Source organism: Prionailurus viverrinus, chromosome B2 (genome assembly GCF_022837055.1).
Source record: "Prionailurus viverrinus isolate Anna chromosome B2, UM_Priviv_1.0, whole genome shotgun sequence".
Lineage (NCBI taxonomy): Eukaryota > Metazoa > Chordata > Mammalia > Carnivora > Felidae > Prionailurus > Prionailurus viverrinus.
In genome coordinates, this window is record NC_062565.1 from 31,947,188 (window position 1) to 31,966,954 (window position 19,767).

The 19,767-nt window shown below is 43.3% G+C and overlaps 1 protein-coding gene across 2 annotated transcripts; it reads right to left on the reverse strand.

The window, feature by feature from the left end:
- Positions 1-9,011: 9,011 nt before the first annotated feature.
- LOC125165364 (HLA class II histocompatibility antigen, DM alpha chain) lies at positions 9,012-12,854 on the reverse strand. Of its 2 annotated transcripts, XM_047858137.1 has the most exons (5): positions 12,691-12,852; positions 10,876-11,160; positions 9,991-10,269; positions 9,629-9,757; positions 9,012-9,273 (listed from the first exon to the last, which is right to left on the reverse strand). In XM_047858137.1, the coding sequence occupies exons 1-5, from the start codon at positions 12,776-12,778 to the stop codon at positions 9,269-9,271; spliced, it is 786 nt and encodes a 261-aa protein (XP_047714093.1). In that variant the 5' UTR covers positions 12,779-12,852; the 3' UTR covers positions 9,012-9,268. The 2 variants fall into 2 exon arrangements, with proteins under 2 accessions (XP_047714093.1, XP_047714094.1); XM_047858138.1 differs by lacking the exon at positions 9,629-9,757 and having other exon boundaries at positions 12,691-12,854.
- Between the last annotated feature and the right edge of the window lie 6,913 nt (positions 12,855-19,767).

Consider the following 19,767-nt stretch of genomic DNA (forward strand, 5'->3'; position numbering starts at 1 on the left):
GATATTTGCGAAGAAAAAAGAAGTATGTGCCAAAAGTGAAGACAAAGATGAATATTAGAAACAAAAGACTTGTTTCATGTAATGAGTTGAGATTAATTGAAGTTCTGCCCATGTTTCCCAGCCACCCTTACTCTCAACCCCACCCTGATTATAAGATGCTTCTATACTCTACCTCCTCTAATGGGCCATCAGGTGAGCTGGAATGGGCAGAAAATCGGGCAGTGAGTCCAAAATTTGTTGATCTTCTGCTTTGAAACAGATACTATACTAGGTAGGCCCTTTCCATGGTATCTCATATAATCTTAAAAGACCTGTTAAGTGTCCTCATTTTACAGTTTTGAAAACAGATCCAAATATTCACACCCAAGGTCTAGAGGTACACACACACATACACACACACACACAGGCGCGCGCACGCACGCGCACACACATCATATACACAAACACAGACACAGGTGCACACGTGCACACACAAGCCTGTCCGCACCCTCACTACATCCTGGGGCTGAGATGACCCACAGAAAGGTAGCTAGTGGCAGCCTCTGTTGAAAAAAAGATAAAGGGAAGAACCAATCCATCCATCCAAGTCTTAGCTTCCCTGTTCTCAGAATTCCTTCTGTTCTTAGAACCTGTGTCTCCTTGCTTTCTTTTTTTTTTAATTTTTTTAATGTTTATTTATTTTTGAGACAGAGACAGAGCATGAGTGGGGGAGGGGCAAAGAGCGAAGGAGACACATAATCTGAATGAGCCTCCAGGCTCTGAGCTGTCAGCACAGAGCCCAACAAGGGGCTTGAACTCACGGACCATGAAATCAGGACCTGAGCCAAAGTCGGACACTTAAAGGACTAAGCCACACAGGTGCCCCTCTTTGCTTTCTCTTTTGACAGTTTCAAAACTGTAAACTCTCCGCCACACACACACACACACACACACACACACACACAGGAAGTGAGCCTAACCTTGTAGGCACCAGGGCTTGGGATCCTCTTCAATGTCTACCCAAAGCCTGCTTGGGAACAGGAACGGTGGCGGTGTGGTCACGTGCCTGTGCAGGGGTGGTGGCCGCCAGCGTGCTGAGCCCCCCGCCCCACGGAGTTCCCTCTCGTGTCTGGGTCTGTACTCTGGCAGCCAAAGGAGATGTGAAACCCCCCGTGAGGCAGCAGCAGGAAATGCAGAAGATTTCACTTCTCTATTAATGAGAAGACTGAAGGTGCTTTTTAGACTAAAGCAGGACAGAAAACCCAGAGACCTGTGCTCAGCGAAGAGGCTTCTTCGTTCCCCTCCCCTCCTAATTTTACAAAGACAGAGCTGTGTCCCCCACCTCCCATCAACCCAAAAGAACATTTCAAGTGCCCTGTCCACTGTGATTGTATAACTATTTCTGTAGCACCAGGACTGAAGGAGTGAGGGAGCCAGAGCCACATACCCACATGCTGTCCCTTTTTTTACTGCCACTGCCCAAGCCCGGAGCACAAGTCCTCTCCTTCCACACTGCCTCTCCCTCTAGGCTGGCCACCATACACCACAAGTAGACTGACCACAGCGTTTCCGTGCAGACTATTACAGGCAATGCCCAGCTAGAAGATAAGGATTCAGCCCCCATGTCATTTGATTTTAGGTCAGTTGGGGAGTGAGAACAAACATCTGTACAGAGAAGAATTTATGTTAAATCAAGTAAGCAATAAGGCCATTGTACTTCAAAGAGTAAAGAGAAATCATTGAGGGCATGGTGGACAGGGAGTCCTCCCCATCTGAGGACCCCTGGAGGTGAGCACTGAATACTGGGCTGGAGTCATGTTCAAAAGAGCAAGGCAGTTGGCACCACAGTCCTGGCATATAACTCCACAAGCTTGGTAATGTTATGAGGTGCTGTCAGGGGTCTATCTGGAGCCCGACCTGGCTAAAACAAAAACAGACCACAATAACATCACTGGCATCACACACTGAAGGAAGTCACAAATGTGGTCTCACGCTGTTCCTAAGAGTATGACCATAATAATAAATCACATCTTGGTACTTCCTTATGTTGCTCCCTGTAAGCTCTCAGGTTCCTCTTCTGGACAGTTGTTTTAACTCAAGCCTCAATTTTATAAACTCAAAAATTGCGCAACCCACCAATCATTTGCAATAGAAAACCAATAGCATGAGACCACATTTGTGACGTCTTTCAACGTCTTCTCAAAACTACACACACCTGCACCCTGCCAGGATTGCTAATATTACTTCCTAGTCTGTCCAACCTCGCCTCTACCCAGCCCCACCTCACCTCTGCCCTCCTACTCCGTCTTCTACCTTAAATTCACTGCTCCAGACCCTAACCTTGGGGTTACTGTTGCTGTACCTAGCCCATCATCTTTTCATCCTGCAGCCAAATTACTTGAGCAGCTAGGGGATATTCTACATCATTTGTGACCACAGCTCCTGAAAAATGTTACTATCTCCATCTTAACAATGAGAAAATGGAGGCAGAGGGAGGCTGGTGACTGTCCAGATTTACCCAAAACCATGACTTGAATGGAGGATTTATGATTCTAAATCCTATACTCCTCCTAATCAGTTAGAAAATAATTGAACATTGCTAACCATTTATAATAGCGATAAAAACTGTAACGTGTAACAGTTACCATTAAAAAGTATAAGAACTTTATGGATAAAAGGGAAAACTTTATTAAAATCCATATGAACACCTCAGAAAATGAAAAGACATATTCACAGATGGGGCATCCTAATTTAATGAAGAAGCTAATTTCTCCACATATCACTAACCTAAATGCTGTCCTAACCAAATCATAGCAGGATTTGGGAAGAATTTGATAAAGTGATTCTAAAAGTACATGGAAATCAAACCCATGAGCATCTTAGACAATTTTAGTAAAGAAGAGCAAAATGGGGTTTTTAGAGAGGTGAAGTTATAAAGAAATGGAAAACAGCCCTGCCAAATATTAAGACATATGAAAAGCCATAATAATTAAAACAATATAATACTGAAATAGGAACTGACAAACCAGTGGACCAAATAATTCAGAGACAAATCCATGAACATAGGGAAACTTGGAATAAAATCCCCGGGAATAAATAGAATGTTTAGTAAATGATATTAAGAAGATCAATTTATTCTTTGGAGGAAAAGAAAGTTGTACTCTTACTCACATCATATAGAAAAATTCCAGATCAGTAAAGATATAAATGTTAAAGGAAAACAATACCACTAATAGAAGAAAGCATAGTGAAATTCATACATGGCCAGATAAATATAAGGCAAGTTTTTCTACCCAAAATTACTCATCAGGTAAAAGGGAATTACTTTATACACAAGTCCTTAGGTTCTTTTGTTTTCAAATTATGGCCATTCTTTCAAAGCTGTTTGGAGAAGATACATTATCCCAAAATGATGTCAATAAATACAAGGGCCTCCATACTGTTTTCAATAGTGGCTACACTAATTTACTGTCCTGCCAGCAGTGCACCACCAGTGTGGAGGTTGCTCAAAAAGTTAAAAATAGAACTACCATTTGATCCACCAACTCCACTTTTGAGTATTTATCCAAAGAAAATGAAAACACTAACTCAAAAATATATATGCACCCCATGTTGATTCAGCATTGTTTACAATAGCCAAGGCATGGAAACAACCCAAGTGTCCATTAATGGCTGGATGGGTAAAGAAATTGTGGTTGGGGTGTGTGTGTGTGTGTGTGTGTGTGTGTGTGTGTGTGTACAATGAAATGTTAATATTTTTCAGCTATTAAAAAAAAAGGAAACCTTTCCATTTGTGGCAACATGAATAGATCCCAAGGGCATTATGCAAAGTGAAATAAGTCAGACAGAGAAAGAAAGATAACATATAATCTCTCTTATATGTGGAATCTAAAAAAGTAAAACATAAAAATAAAAAAAAGTATTCATAGATACAGAGAACAGATAGGTGGTTGAGAGATTGGAGGAAGAAATTAATGAAATGTTTTTGATGTCTATTTTAGTTTAAATAGATCATTTTTTAAAATAAAAGAATTTGGAAGTAATTCACATAATCAAAAAATACATTAAAAATAAATTTAAAATTGTTTTATAAAATGTTAGTGATGGCTGCAGCAACTTTCTACTCAACACGTCTCTGGAGGTAAGGGAAACAAAAGCAAAAATGAACTATTGGGACCTCATTAAAATAAAAAGCTTCTGCACAGTGAAGGAAACAATCAGCAAAACTAAAAGGCAACTGACAGAATGGGAGAAGATATTTGCAAATGACACATTAGATAAAGGGTTAGTATCCAAAATGTATAAAGAACTTATCAAACTCAACACCCAAAAAACAAATAATCTAGTGAAGAAATGTGCAAAAGACATGAATAAACACTTCTCCAAAGAAGACATCCAGATGGCCAACCGACACATGAAAAAATGCTCAACATCACTCATCATCAAGGAAATACAAATCAAAACCACATTGAGATACCACCTCACACCTGTCAGAAACATTAACAACTCAGGCAACAACAGATGTTGGCGAGGATGCAGAAAGAGAGGATAACTTTTGCACTGCTGGTGGGAATGCAAACTGATGCAGCCACTCTGGAAAACAGTACAGAGGTCCCTAAAAAATTAAAAATAGAACTACCCTATGACCCAGCAATTGCACTACTAGGTATTTATCCAAGGGATACAGGTATGCTGGTTAGAAGGGGCACATGCACCCCAAAGGTTATAGCAGCACTATCAACAATAGCCAAAGTATGGAAAGAGCCCAAATTTCCATCCACAGATGAATGGATAAAGACGATGTGGTATGTATATACAATGAAATATTACTCGGCAATCAAAAAGAATGAAATCTTGCCATTTGCAACTACGTCGATGGACCTAGAGGGTATTATGCTAAGTGAAATTAGTCAGTCAGAGGGGCGCCTGGGCATCCGACTTCGGCTCAGGTCATGATCTCGTGGTCCATGATTTCGAGCCCGACTGTGCTGACCGCTCAGAGCCTGGAGTCTGTTCCGGATTCTGTGTCTCCCTCTCTCTCTGACCCTCCCCCATGCATGCTCTGTCTCTCTCTGTCTCAAAAATAAAAAAATAAATAAACGTTAAAAAAATAATTAAAAAAAAGAAATTAGTCAGAGAAAGACAAATATCATATGTCTTCACTCATATGAGGACTTTAAGAGACAAAACAGATGAACATAAGGGAAGGGAAGCAAAAATAATATAAAAACAGGGAGGGGGACAAAACAGAAGAGACTCTTAAATGTGGAAAACAAACAGAGGGTTACTGGAGGGGTTGTGGGAGGGGGGATGGGCTAAATGGGTAAGGGGCATTAAGGAATCTACTCCTGAAGTCATTGTTGCACTATGTGCTAACCAACTTGGATGTAAATTTAAATAAATAAATAAATAAATAAATAAATAAATAAATAAATAAAATGTGAATGGAAACAGTAATATCCCTACATTAATATATCATGTTATAAAACATGTTATTTTAATTTTGTGAGTTAGTAACTAAATAAAGGTAGCTAGCAGACATTTGACTATGTCCCTATAACTTTTATATCCCTCAAACTTTATATATTGAAATTGGTCAAAAAACTTCTAAAATATTCCAATCAAGAAAACTGAGTATCATTTTATCACTTTATATTCCAGTGAAAATTGTAACTTTACTGCCTTGGGGTTGGAAAGAATTTCTTAAGATCACAAAACACAAACCACGAGGGTTCTGACTCAAAATTAAATAATTCTATTCAAGGAAAGAATATATACGAATTTAACTGAAGAGCAGCAAACTAGAAGAAGGCATTACAATATTTATACTGACGTAAAATTATTACATAGACTATATAAGAAATCCCCACAAATTCACAAGAAGACAATGCAATTTTAAAAATAGACAAAAGATATGAATCGGCAATTCACAGAGAGAAACCTATGAAAAGATGACCAACTTCAGTAGTAACACGAGAAAGGCAAATTAAAAGGAAATACCACTTTACATCCACCCTATTGCCAACATTTGAAAGTCTCGTAATTTCAAGTGTTAGTGATGATAAAGGAAAATGAGAACCACCTTGCTACATTGATGGAAGGATAAACTGTTTATAATCCTTGAATTATATAAATTACAAACTAGTTGGGTGAAAAAAATTAACGTATGAAACAAGGCAGCGTATCCTTGAGAGCAAAGTCTGTGGTGAAGTGTGTTAAGTTTTAGAGAAGCTCAGTGAAGATCAATTAAGGGTGGAGGAGGGTTGCCAGGCTGGCACAGTGGGAAGAGCATGTGACTGAGACGGAAGCTTGATCCCGGGGTCTTGAGTTCAAGACCCACGCTGGGTGTGGAGATTAGTAAATAAACTTTAAAACAAACAAAAAAAAAAAGCCTGCAGGATTAGGGATAGGTTCACAGAAGGAGTGAACATGGATTGGATCCATAGCGTTAGTTAAAATGGGAACAAGGGAAGCAGAATGAAGAAGGTATTCCGGTGAGAGGAAAAGCCTGGACAAGTGCCCTAAGGTGACATGATACTGTCAAGAAAGAGCCATGAAACTGGACAGGATTACTTCTGGGAAGGGGACACCTGAGAGGCTCTTCAATGCTTCTCGAGGATTGCAAGTGACAGTATCATAAAATGTTTGATCAGACAGCATCTAACATGAGCCCATCACTTCACAGATGAGGAATTTGAGGTCCGGAGAGGGGAGGTGACTTGTCTAAGGTCACACAGCATAATGAAAGCAGTTTGAAGACTTGACTGGCAAGAAACTTCTGGATAGTTGAAAAGTAGAAACCAGGAAGAACTGCAAAGTAATAAGAGACAGTTGTAGAATGGTAAAGAGAAAAGAAAAAGAAAAAGGGAAATATCTCAAAGGGAGAAAATACAATACTTGGTTGTCAGTTCCAGAAAAAAAGAAAGAAGTCAATGATGCTGCAGAGATCCCTGTGGAAATCCTTGCTCAATTATTGAGTAACTTTTCCACGTGCTAAACACTGCATTCTACAGATATTAACTTCACAACACAGTTAAGGTGGACACCATTGTTTTCATTACCCTTTTACAGAAAATAATATCAGGGCACAGAAAGGTTAAGTAATCTACCCAAGGGCCTACAGCTAAAATTTTGACAATCACAAATGAATCCCCAGCAGTCTGATTCCTGAGAGCATACTCTTGAGCAGAAAGCATGCTGCTGTTAGAAATGAGATGGTTTAGGGGCGCCTTGGTGGCTCAGTCGGTTAAGCGGCTGACTTCGGCTCAGGTCATGATCTCACGGTCCATGAGTTTGAGCCCCGCGTTGGGCTCTGTGCTGACAGCTCAGAGCCTGGAGCCTGTTTCAGATTCTGTGTCTCCCTCTCTCTGACCCTCCCCCGTTCATGCTCTGTCTCTCTCTGACCCTCCCCCGTTCATGCTCTGTCTCTCTCTGTCTCAAAAATAAATAAACGTTAAAAAAAAAAAAAAAAACCTTGGGGCGCCTGGGTGGCGCAGTTGGTTAAGCGTCCGACTTCAGCCAGGTCACGATCTCGCGGTCCGTGAGTTCGAGCCCCGCGTCAGGCTCTGGGCTGATGGCTCAGAGCCTGGAGCTTGTTTCCGATTCTGTGTCTCCCTCTCTCTCTGCCCCTCCCCCGTTCATGCTCTGTCTCTCTCTGTCCCAAAAATAAATAAATGTTGAAAAAAAAAATTTTTTTTTAAAAAAAATAAAAAAAATAAAAAAAAATTAAAAAAAAAAACCTTAAAAAAAAAAGAAATGAGATGGTTTAGGGGCACCTGGGTGGCTCAGTTGGTTGAGCATATGACTCCGGCTCAGGTCAAAATCCATGGTTCATGGGTTTGAGCCCCACGTAGGTCTCCGTGCTGGGAGCTTGGAGCCTGCTTAAGATTCTGTGTCTCCCTCTCTCTCTCTCTGCCTCTCCTCTGCTCACTCTCTCTCTCTCTCTCTCTCTCTCTCTCTCTCTCAAAAATAAAATAAACATTTTTAAAAATTTTTTAAAGAAATGAGATGGTTTAGGGATGCCTAGGTGGCTCAGTCAGTTAAGCGTCCAACTCTTGATTTCAGCTCCGGTCATGATCTCACTGTTTGTGATTTCGAGCCCCTTGTCAAGCTCTGCGCTGACAGCACTGAGCCTGCTTGAGATTCTCTCTCTCCCTCTCTCCCTGCCCCTCCCCTGCTCATACACACACTCTCTCAAAATAAATAAATAAACGTTTTAAAAAAAGGAAAAAAGAAAAGAAAGAGATGATTTAGAGGAGGTGCCAACTCCTGGGAATTGGATATTTTCCCCTAGATTAGATGCTGGTACAATGTGAAGAAGAGACTCTCTCACCAATACCAAAGTAATTTCACTCTTGACTTTCATGCCACCCCCTCCTCCAAAGCAACTCCCAGACTCTAAGGAAAGCAAGATGCAAAGTCTTATGACAGTAAGAAAGCATATGCAAAGGAATTTACCACCAGTAGTCACGTGTCCCTCGCCCCCACTACCTGCTCAGGGCAGCACTACCACAGTTCTCCTCGGATGATCCACTCAGGCCAAAGAACAATCGTTGGAGGGACACATGAGTTGCGGGCCCTTCCAAGCTAGCTGTTCATACTTCACTTCAGGAGCCTGAATATACTGTTTTCACAGAACCGACACGACTGAGTTAGAATAGCATTTAAAAGCTGATTTTTCCCACTCCTGAGCTCCTGTTTTCCCAGCTATGGTGAAGGTTGAAGGGAGTTACATATTTCTCAAGACAGCCAATACTAGCCATAAGCATTTTCATAAACAGTAAAATGAAAAAGAAAAAAATCCGCAGTCAGCTTTCTCCACTATTTTGTGAGCAGATTATCAGAAAGTAGCTCTGCCTTCATTTGTCACATATTTCGCACAAACTGATAGAAGTAAAAGCCATCGTACGGTGCTGAGACCGGGGAACAGGAGTTGGCTGAGGAGTTAGGGGTTTTCCCATTCCCCTGCCTAATGAGGGCAAGCTGTGTTTACATTAAGGCATGTTGAATTTGAAATGACAACCCACTCAGTATTAAGAAATAAGATTTATTGCCCTGAAGTGGGAAGGAATGTGGCCGTGACAGGAAAGCCACTCTGGGTTCCCCTGGGTGCAAGTCCCGGGACAGCAGAGCTTCCAGCTGAGAAACCTGTACATGCCCACACGTCCCTCAGGGGCATCCCAGGGACTTCTGCTCTGAGGAGGAGAGATCCTGGGCAGGATGTGGGAAGCCTGAGCTTCCCCTGCATGCATGGTTGACACTGTTGGCACCAGACTCTGGTCAGGAAGAATCAATCTGAGGAGAGAGAAGGATGGAGGAAAGCCATCAGGGGACCCCCCCCCTTTCCCAAAAGCCCCTCCCTGCCTGCCACATATCCCACAGAAATTGATCTCTCTTTGGCCCCAAGTCATCTCCAAGCACCCCTCCTTCAACTCCCCATATTACCCCCTCCCACTCAGTCATGCCTGTGACTTGTAACTGTGTGTGTGTGTGTGTGTGTGTGTGTGTGTGTGTGTAACCGGGATCCCGTGTCCGTGGTGCCCGATACAGGCCTCCCCACCCAACCACAAGATGACTCTGGCATGTCCCCACAAGAGCACTGTATGCGGCTCCCATGGCTCTCCCACCCACTCCAGATGCCCTGACGTACCACCTGAGCAAGGCTTTCGGAAGTAGATGATGAGGACTAAGCCAACAATGATGCCCAGCATACCCAGGCCAAAGGCCACACCACACAGCACATTCTCCAGAAGATCAGAGGGCAGTGCATTATGGGGCACTAGGGGAAAAGGGGAGTGTGTCAGCCTGGAGACTTGATTGGTGAGGCCCCCACCCAGGGGGAATTACTTGGGCGTCTGGGGTGAAAAAGGAGGAACCGAGGCGTGAAAAGATGAGGTTGCTCAGAGTGAGAATGGATTTAAACAAGATCCAAGTGGAGAAAGAAGGCCCTCCCACGGGTCCATCATTTTTTGCCCCCCAAAGGAACCAGGCTTCCAGGAAGAAGTTTCTCACCCCAAAAGGCAATTGCGTTGTAGCTGTCAATCTCATGAGTTACCATGCAGGAGTAAAGGTCAGAGGGTACTGGTGTGAAGTTTAAGTAAGAAAAGGCCTGGAAGCTGAGTCCATCCACAGCTGACACAAAAGTGGGCCTGACTCCTTCCACAGGGTCCAAATGATGCTGCCAGTTCACCGTCAACGTGGGTGGGAAGAGATTACTGACAAAACAGACCAGCGTGTTGGGCTTTCCAAACTCCAGGGGCTTCAGCGTGAACACCTCAACAACAGGTAACCCTGGTGGGAGGATTGAGGTGTGAGGGAAGGAAGTAACTAGTTTAGATGGTACCCCTGAGTTTGGAAGGGAAGTGGCATACAGAGGGGAGGGCAGAGACAGAGTAGGGGACGGGCTTTGGGGGAAAAGGTGAGGGAGGAGATGGGGCTCTGAAGGAGGTCTTCTTCCAGGTAAGACCCAGACCTGAACTTAGAGGCAGAGCCAGACCCAGGCCACCCTGGGACCCTCCACCCTGATTTCCTGCGGCACTTCCTGTCTAGACCTCACACAGGCTTCTAATCACATGCTGTCTTCTTGTTGAAACACAGGCACATCATCAGATACTTTCTTTCTTCCCTTCCATCCTACTGAGCATAGCAATACAAGCTCTAATATTCAGCATCAATTGGTCCCTCTTGCATTCATCAAGTTCAATAGTTTTGACCCCCTACTATGTCCTAGGCACATGCCTTTGCCCCAAAACAAAAACAGAGTACAGACTATAGTTGGTAAGGGGAGATCCAGAAGGCATTGGGTAGGCAAACTGGTGTGAAAGGGAATAATTCACTGTACATGTTGAGGAGGTTAAGAATGCAGCCCCTACCCCCACCCCCAGAGACACCCCTGACCTCTAGACACAGGGATTTTCCCTTCAAGTTTTGGCCCTATTTCCCGGATCATAGCCTGGCAGAATGCTTCGTCAAAGAAAATGGCAGAAGTATCTCCAAGCTTCTGAGCCCAGTCAGCAAATTCAGGCAGGCGAGGCACTCGGGTATTCTGGGAAAAGTCGAAGGAGAAAAGCTGGTCTCCATCATAGGTTTCAGAGAGTCCAATGTTGGGACTCCAGTCCTGGCAGTACATCGTATGCAGGAACGTGTGGTTTTGCAGTTCATCCTGCCACACTGGGGTAGGAGCTGCAAAGGAGACAGAGAAAGTCAGGGAGGTGAGAGTCTCCTCCTCCTCTTTAGCTTAGAAAACAGCAAGGCATGTCTTAGGTGGAGGAGGTAGGGTTGGGGTATAACCCCTTCTTGTGTCTCTTATTAAGGCTCTCCCTCCCAATGGGGGTAAAGAAGAAATTACAGGACCTCTCCAAAACTTCCCTCGCCCGTAAAAATGACAAGTATCTAAAGTTGTAAAAAATAAAATAGGTGTATTTTCTAAAGTGACAGATTCATTTGGGGCACCTGGGGGCTCAGTTGGTTAAGCCTCCAACTTCAGCTCAGGTCATGATCTCATGGTTTGTGGGTTTGAGCCCCACGTCGGGCTCTGTGCTGACAGCTCAGAGCCTGCTTCCAATGCTGTGTCTCCCTCTCTCTCTGCCCTCCCCCACTCACACTCTCTATTAAAAATAAATAAGCATTTAAAAAAAAATTTTTTAATTAAATGACAGATTCAGAGTCACAGTGTTAGTTGTGTGTTTGTGTACTGCACAGAGGCATCTGGCCAAGGAAGTAATTGGAAGCTGAAATCTAGCCTGCACTCTGGTCACCAAGCCATGCATCCTGGCACAGGCATGCATCCTCCCAAAAAAGATGCCATTGTCTAATTCACAGAAGGCCACCAATATTTACTTGTAAAGGGCCTGGATGGGTTCTCTAGTCTTCGAGGGGAGGGTAAAGGAATGGTCATGGCCTCCCCAAGCCACAGATGACACTGCCCCATCCTACCCCCAGACAACATGGTAAACTGAAAAACCAATCTCCAGACTTCTCTTCAGCCACTTCATCAGCACAAAACCTCTCTGAAAACGTCCTCACCCCTCCCTCAATCCTCCAGCCCCTGCAGTGTGACAGAACTGGAGGACTGGAGAACTGCAAAAAATAATCCCTGTTCTTGGAGGCCCCCGGCTAGAATTCCTAGACACACACACACACACACACACACACACACACACACACACACTAGCAGGAAACTTTCTACCCAGTACCTAATACCTAGAATAAAAGACATTTAGAGTAAGAGGGATCTTCCAGATTATTCTTCCATTCTGTCCCATCCTTTACAGAGAAGGAAACTAAGGATGAATAAAGTTAAGAAAATTTCAAGAATCACAGTGTGAGTTGATGACAGAATGCAGAGTAGATGCCTAAATAGAACAGTGAATAATCAAATCCCAGCTCTGCCACTTTCCAAGTGTGTGAATTTGAACAAGTTACTTAAACTCTCTGAGTCTCATTTTTTTTTCATCTGTAAAATGGATATTGTAATCTCTGCTTCAAGAGATTGTCTTAAGTGGAAATATATAAAGCACCTGACATTGTTTCCCATCCATCCACCCACAGTTGATCTCTTTCCCAACTCTGTGATCATTTCCATTACTCCATAATACTTCCCACCACTTACAAAGCACAGGGCTTCAAATGCAAAGAAGACTTCAAATGCTCTGGGTGGCTCCCTAGGCTCTAACCCGTCAGGACTGAAGTAAATGAGAGGTACTGTCATACCTTCAGGGGAGGTCCAGGAGTGGGGCAGCAGCCACAGGAGGTGTAAAAACCTTAGCAGTGCAGCTCCCTGCCTCTGCTCATGATCCATATCTTCACACCACACAGTGTGCTACAAGCTACCAACCAGATGACCCAGGTCCCAGACTCCTTCCCCAGATCATGTTCCGCCAGCTACTTCCACAGTTGCCCTTGTCATTTGGCCAAACCAATCACAGAAGCGTAGGGTTTAACATCATCAGTTGCTGGGGAGAGACGTGGTTCCAGCAACCTCCTGAAGACTTGGTGTTTTCACCAGGGCAGAGTGGGGTGTGTAACTGGACTGAGGACAATGGAGGAATGTCTGCCTCCTGCTGGGGATCCCTCTTTAGCATCAAGCTATCAGCCAAGAAACCTAAGCAATGGGCTCTTCAGAGCAGCACCACCTCCTGGCAGAATGCTGTGGTGGAGAAGCTCCTCTTCTCTCAAGCAAACCCCCAGGGCTCTTCAGACCCCACCTCCTCCTCCCTCCAGCCTTCCCTCCTTTTTCTCAGAGAAGTATTCTTCGGGCATTAGCTCTAATTCATTCTGTCAGTTGAGCATTTGGCTCTTGATTTCAGCTCAGGTCACAAGCTCATGGTGGTGAGATCTAGTCCCCTGTAGTGCTCAGCACTGAGCATGGAGCCTGCTTGGGATTCTCATTCTCCCTGTCTCTCTGCCCCTCCCTCACCAGTGTCTCTCCACCGCCCCCCCCCCACACAAATAAATAAACATTTTTTAAGAAGAGAAATACATGAAAAAATTAATAAATGCTGGTATTAGGCCCAGTGCTAAAAATACAAAGATAAATAAAGGGTATTTCTGCCTTCAAAGAGCTTAAAGTCTAGTGGTGGGATCAAGAATGGGCCAAGTGTTTTGAAAGTAGTAACTTTTTGAGGATGGAGGAATAGGTGGAACATAATCAAGACCTTCTAAGAATCTTAAAGGAAAGACAATTTGACCAGCAGAACATGAGGGAAGAGAAAAGCATTCCAGGGCAAGGAGTAGGCAAGTCTGTGGAGGTCAAAGGCATTCAGAGCTCCTTCCTTTGGTTGGATATGAGTGTTGTAGAGGCTAGTCATTGTGTCCCTGTTTGGTAGTGGGCTGTGGGGGAGTGTCAAGATGAGCTAGAAATTCAAGCAAGGGTCAGATCACACAAGCCATGTGAGACCACAAAGAGGGTTTGGCTTTCAGAGATATTAAAACTGAGAAGTGACACAATTATTTTAACTTTTAGAAAAATTGGTCTGACATTTCAAAAGATGGACTGGAGCTTGGGAAAAAATTGAGGCAAAACTGCTGGTCAGAGTCTATATAGTATAGTACATCAAAATAAAAAGTTGCACACCCACACACCCACACACCACCTTTTTTTTTTTAGCAATATAACAATAATTTAGGTGAGAAATGATAAGAGCCTGAATTAAATCATGAACAAAGGAGACAGAGGGAATAGAATATTGGACAATTAGGAGGTAGAATCTAAAGGGCTTGGCTACTGATTAGCCAAATGGAAGGATCAAGGATAACACTAACAGTTTCTAGATTGGGTGTCTGGGTGGGTGTAGTGATGGCCTACACTGAAACAGAAAAGAATGCCTTAGAAGCAGATTTGATGAAGAAGAGAATGAGTTCAGAAATGCTGGATGGCTCAGTTGGTTAAGTGTCTGACTCTTGACTTCAGCTTAGGTCACTATCTCATGGTTGGTGGGATCGAGTGACAGCTCCACAGTGACAGCATGGAAGCCTGCTTAGGATTCTCTCTCTCCCTCTCTCTCTGACCCTCCCCTGCAGGCTGGCATACACACACGCACACACACACACTCTCTCTCTCTCAAAATAAATAAACATTTAAAAATATTTTTAAAAAAGAAAAGATTCAGTGTTGTACATGTTGAATCTGAGATGCCAGTGGTAGAGCCGCACAGGAGGCATGAGGTATATCAGTATGGATCTCAGGTATGGGCTAAAAAACCTCGATTTTGGAGTCATCAGCACAAATGTTGAAGCAGACGCAGTGGATAAGATCATGCAAGTAGGCTGTGCAGACGGAGCGGGAAGTGACACAAGGACATAAGTCTGCATAGGTTCCAACCCCACCCTCTTACAAGTTATCATCCAGGATCTAGTCAGGAACATGGAACCACTCTAGGTATTTCATACTGATGGAGTTTAATACAGAGAATTGGTCCCAAAGATGTTAAAAGGGCAAGAAGTGCAAAAGAAAAAAGCGTGTGTCTGGAGGCCCAAATAGAAAAGAGGAATACCTAGAAATCAGAAGATACTATTGCCCCTCACATGGAATCCATGTCTACATCTGCTGTTGCCCTGGCGCAGACACCATTACAGTTGGTTCTAGATCTACTGAAAAGGTTCCATTTTTGTCAAGGCCAGATCATTGAAAAGGTACTTTCTCTACCTCTAAGGCTGGAGTCCAGAATCACCCATTTTTGCTGCTGCCATATCTACCAGTAACTGCCACTCTGTTAGTAACTAAAGCAGGAAGCTTCTCGGTTTCTCTTGCCTTCTTATCTCCCACCAGTACCTCCTATTGAGAGACTCTAACAGGAAGCCAACTGGCTAGGACATGCCTTGGGAATTATGTACCTTACAGATGCCTAGGCTGAAAAGTCCAGAACACAGTATAGGAGGGCATGGCACTGACACCAGAAAATAACCAGTACGCTGAAATGGATTCCTTTGTAGGAATCTAGTGACACCAGCAGCGTCCAGATAGCTACGAAAGCAAAAAAGAGAGCAAGGAAGAAACAGATTCAGAAAAGCAGAGGTGTTCCATGAAGAAGGACAAGGTCAGCATGATAAAATGCTACCCAGAAGTCAAGGAAGGACTGAAGTGTCCTTAGATTTGGTAATTATGAAACAGTTGACAAATGTATTGAGAGCAGTTTCAGTGTTGCAGTGGGAGTTGACTCCAGATTGTGGTGGGCTAAGAAGTAAGTGGGAGGTGAGGAAGAAACTGTCACTGTATATGCTGGAAGTCTAATAGAGAAGAAAAGGAGAGAAAGACAGAAGGGGTGGGGGAAGAGGCAGCGAGAAAGATTTAATGTGGCAATTAAGTAATCTTAGAAATTAATCTATGCGGGTATGGTCTATCAGTATTTTTCAGACTTTCAAAATCCATACTCCCTTATGAAAAATAAATAACAGCAGCAATAATAGCCAAAATCAAGAACAACCCTATTATGACCTCCTGGATATCCTGAAACACTAATACATATATTGTACGTGAGCACACTTGTGAATGTGTGTGGTGGGGGAGGGTGGAGTGCCAGACTTGGGATAGGGTTTGGAAATCATTGTGTTACACTCCAAAAACCAGGGCATTTTCCCAGTGTCCCACTCTTATCGGGCTAACACATCAGCAGTTCCTGTGGTGGGAGAGTCGGGCCCTTGGGGAAGCAGAAAGGAAGTTTGTAACATCACCAGGACTATAGGGGGAGACATGTAGCACACAGCCACCTAGAGTCTAAGCCAGGGGTCTGCAAACTTTTTCCAAAAAGGACCAGAAAGTAAATATTTTAGGCTTTGTGGGCAACTCATCTCCGTCTCATGTGCTCAGCTGCAGCACGAAAACAGCCACAGTCAACATGTAAATGAAACAGCATGGCTATGCTCCCTGTTTCCTCCCAGCTTTTCCTCTCACTTCCTGGGCATCTCCTTCTCAGTCTCCTTCGTGGACCACTTTGTTCCAGTCACTTTTTGAACACTGGTGTTCCCTGGAGTTTTGTTCTTAACTTTCTTTTTGCCTACAGACAGGGAAATTTTAATTTCATATAATTTTCATGACATGATTCTTCTTTTGCTTTCTTTCCCCCAACCATTTAAAAATGTAATAATTGTTCTTAGATCTTGGGCCATGTAAAATATGGCAGGCTGGCTTTTGCTTCCATACCACAGTATTCTGAGCACTGCTCTATGTGTGTGGTCAGAATTGTGATGGGGAGCCTCAAAATAAACCAAAAAAGAGCTCCATTCTCCCTTGGGGATGGCAATTGGTTAATGAATACATTGTGGCCCAGATGCAACAGATTGTTTGGGAGGAGATTTGAGGGGAAACAGGAGGAAGAAGACTGGGTGGGAGGGCTAGGAACAGGTACAGCAGACATTGCAACTACTCTGGGTGGGAGGAAAGAAGCAACAGGGTCCAAGTTCTCCACAGACTAGAGTGTGGACAAGATCAGGATGAGCAGAAATATAACCACCCATCATCAAGACTCTGGCGAGATGCGGTTAACTCCTTTCTCTCCCAGTATAAATAGTACCAAGTTCAAATAGTTATAACTACCCTTCCCTCTATGCAATCCTTCTTCCTGTCAGGACTCTCCAACAAGTTCCATAACAGATATTTCAGAGAGAGTCTCTAATTAGTCTGGGAAGGGGTGCCTGTGTGGCTCAGTCCGTTAAGCGTCTGACTCTTGATCTCATCCCAGGTCTTAATGTAATTAGTCTGGGAAGTGGTAATTAAGGGTAAGAGGAGCAAGGTAGCCAGTTCTGTATTCTAGTAACTCACTGTCTCTTTTGGTCATTAGACAGGAATGTCCCTGAAAATAATGGCACCTGTAAATCCAGCAGGCCATGGCTTTCTAACAGCTCTCCCATCCCTTTCTAGTACTGCTCCATTTATTTTTCCTGTCAAGGCAGAATTTCCTGAAAAAGGTGTGGGTTACCATCTTTCCACTTTCACACTTGCCATTTAATCCGTAACCCTCAACAAAGGATTGTTCACCAGTATTTTTGTGTAGCTAAATCAAATGGATTCTTGGTAACATTTGACACTGTTGGCCATGCCCTCCTTCCTCAAATGGTCTATTTTTTGGCATCCTGAATGGCACTCTCTCCAAATTTTTCCTCCCACTTCTCTGGCGTCCTCTTCTCCATCTTCTTTGTGGACTCCTTTCTTAAGACTTGCTGTTCCCTGGAGGTTTATCCTCAACCTTTTCTCTTCTTACATTACATTTGTCCTGGATGGCATGCTTTAGTAGCCACCTATTTTCTGATATCTCCCAAATTTACCCCTTGAACTCAGATCTTGGCCTGAGTTCCATACTACCCATATAGTTAACTTTTAGCTTTTTGGACATTTCCACTTGAACTCCACAGCAGTTCTCAAACTGTATTCTCCACAAAAGTCCCATGCAGGACTTCATCTCACAAACCCTGAGATCATGACCTGAGCTGAAATCAAGAGCTGGACATTCAACCAACTGAGCCACCCAGGCACCCCTAACTTAACTTTTAAGTTTGTTTGTTTGTTTGTTTGTTTGTTTGTTTGTTTGTTTTGAGAGAGAGAGAGAGAGAGCACGAGCAGGGGAAGGGCAGAGAGAGAGGGAGAGAGAGGATCCCAAGCAGGCTCTGCACCATCAGTGCAGAGACGGACACAGGGCTTGAACTCATGAACCATGAGATGGTGACCTGAGCCGAAACCAAGGGTAGGATGCTCAACCCACTGAGCCACCCAGGCATTCTTTCCCTAACTAAACTTTTAGAATGGCAATTTATTGGAAGGATACTGAACTAGCTCATGAAATCGAAAGAAGAGTGGATAATCTAGCCTCACGAAGGGGAGCTTCATGGGCCTTAGCAGCAAGGGTTGAGCTGTCATTAATATGCCTCACTTTTAAAGACCTCCAGCCTCCATCTCTCAAGTTTCACATTGCTGGGAGAGACAATCTGACTGGCTCAGCTGGTATTAAGTGTGTACCTCTAGATCCAATTAGCTGTGGCCAAGCACACTATCACCTCTAGGTATCAGAGTTATTTCCAGAGAAGGGAGAGTCATCATGAACCAAAAACCACCTCAATACAGCTATCTTCCATATATGGCATCCCTGACACTTGCCTGAGATCATCTGAGGCATAAACATGAGGTTAAATCTATGTATTAATGCATAGATACCATTTCCTAACTGCCTGGGTAAATCTGTGTATTAATGCACAGTTTTTCCTAACTGCCAGATATATATGTCATCTACTTGATGATCTCTGGTCTGTCACAAGTCTTGCCACAAATTCAAAATATGCTAATATGATTCAATGTTGATTTATTAATAATAAAAATATTTATATTGCACTAACTGATTTCCTTTGGATCTATGACTAAAGGAAGTTTGTGTTTATTTGTTTGTTTGTTTGTTTACTGTGAGGGGCTCCTGGGTGGTTCAGTCCATTAAGTGACTGACTCTTGATCTCAGCTCAGGTCATGATCTCATAGTTCATGGGACTGAGCCCCACATTGGGCTCTGTGCTGATAGCATGGAGCAGGCCTGGAATATAAGTTAATAAACTTAAAAATAAACTTTAAAAAATAAAAATAAATAAATAAATAAAATCTTTTTAAATAAATAAATAAATTTTACCGTGAAAAATATCAAACATACATGAAAGAGAAGAATCTAATAAATCCCTATGTACTCTCATGAGTTTCAATACTTTTCAACCTTCTAAAACTCTTCCATCCTTGTTTCATCTATTCTCCTGTCCGACATCCTTTTTTGTTTTCACCTCCTGGGGTATCTTAAACAAATTCTGTCATTACATGTCACCAGGAAATATTTCTAAGAAATAGTTCTAAGAAAATAACTTTTCTTTTAATATAATACACTACTATCACCACAACCAACAAAATTAAAAACAAATGCTTAACTTCATTTAAACCAATCTGTGTTCATTTTTCCCCAATTATCTCACAAATGTCTAAGATCAAGAAATTTTCTTTCCTTTTTTTTTAAGTTTATTTATTTATTTTGAGAGAGAGAGAGGTGGGGAGGGGCAGAAAGAGAGAGAGGGAGAGAGAGAGAGAGAGAGAGAGAGAGAGAGAGAGAGAGAATCTCAAGCAGGCTCCATGCTCAGAGTGGAGCCCAGTGCAGGGCTCGATCTCACATACCATGAGATCATGACCCGAGCCAAAATCAAGAGCTGAATGCTCTGGGGCGCCTGGGTGGCGCAGTCGGTTGGGCGTCTGACTTCAGCCAGGTCACGATCTCGCGGTCCGAGTTCGAGCCCCGCGTCGGGCTCTGGGCTGATGGCTCGGAGCCTGGAGCC

Coding starts and splice junctions, on each gene's coding strand:
- LOC125165364 (XM_047858137.1), bottom strand. CDS start 12,778: ATGGATCATGAGCAGAGGCAGGGAGCTGCACTGCTAAGGTTTTTACAC. Junction 11,161..12,690: donor CTCCTGGACCTCCCCTGAAG/GTATGACAGTAC, acceptor TCTCCTTTGCAG/CTCCTACCCCAGTGTGGCAG. Junction 9,758..9,990: donor CAACGCAATTGCCTTTTGGG/GTGAGAAACTTC, acceptor CTTTTCCCCTAG/TGCCCCATAATGCACTGCCC.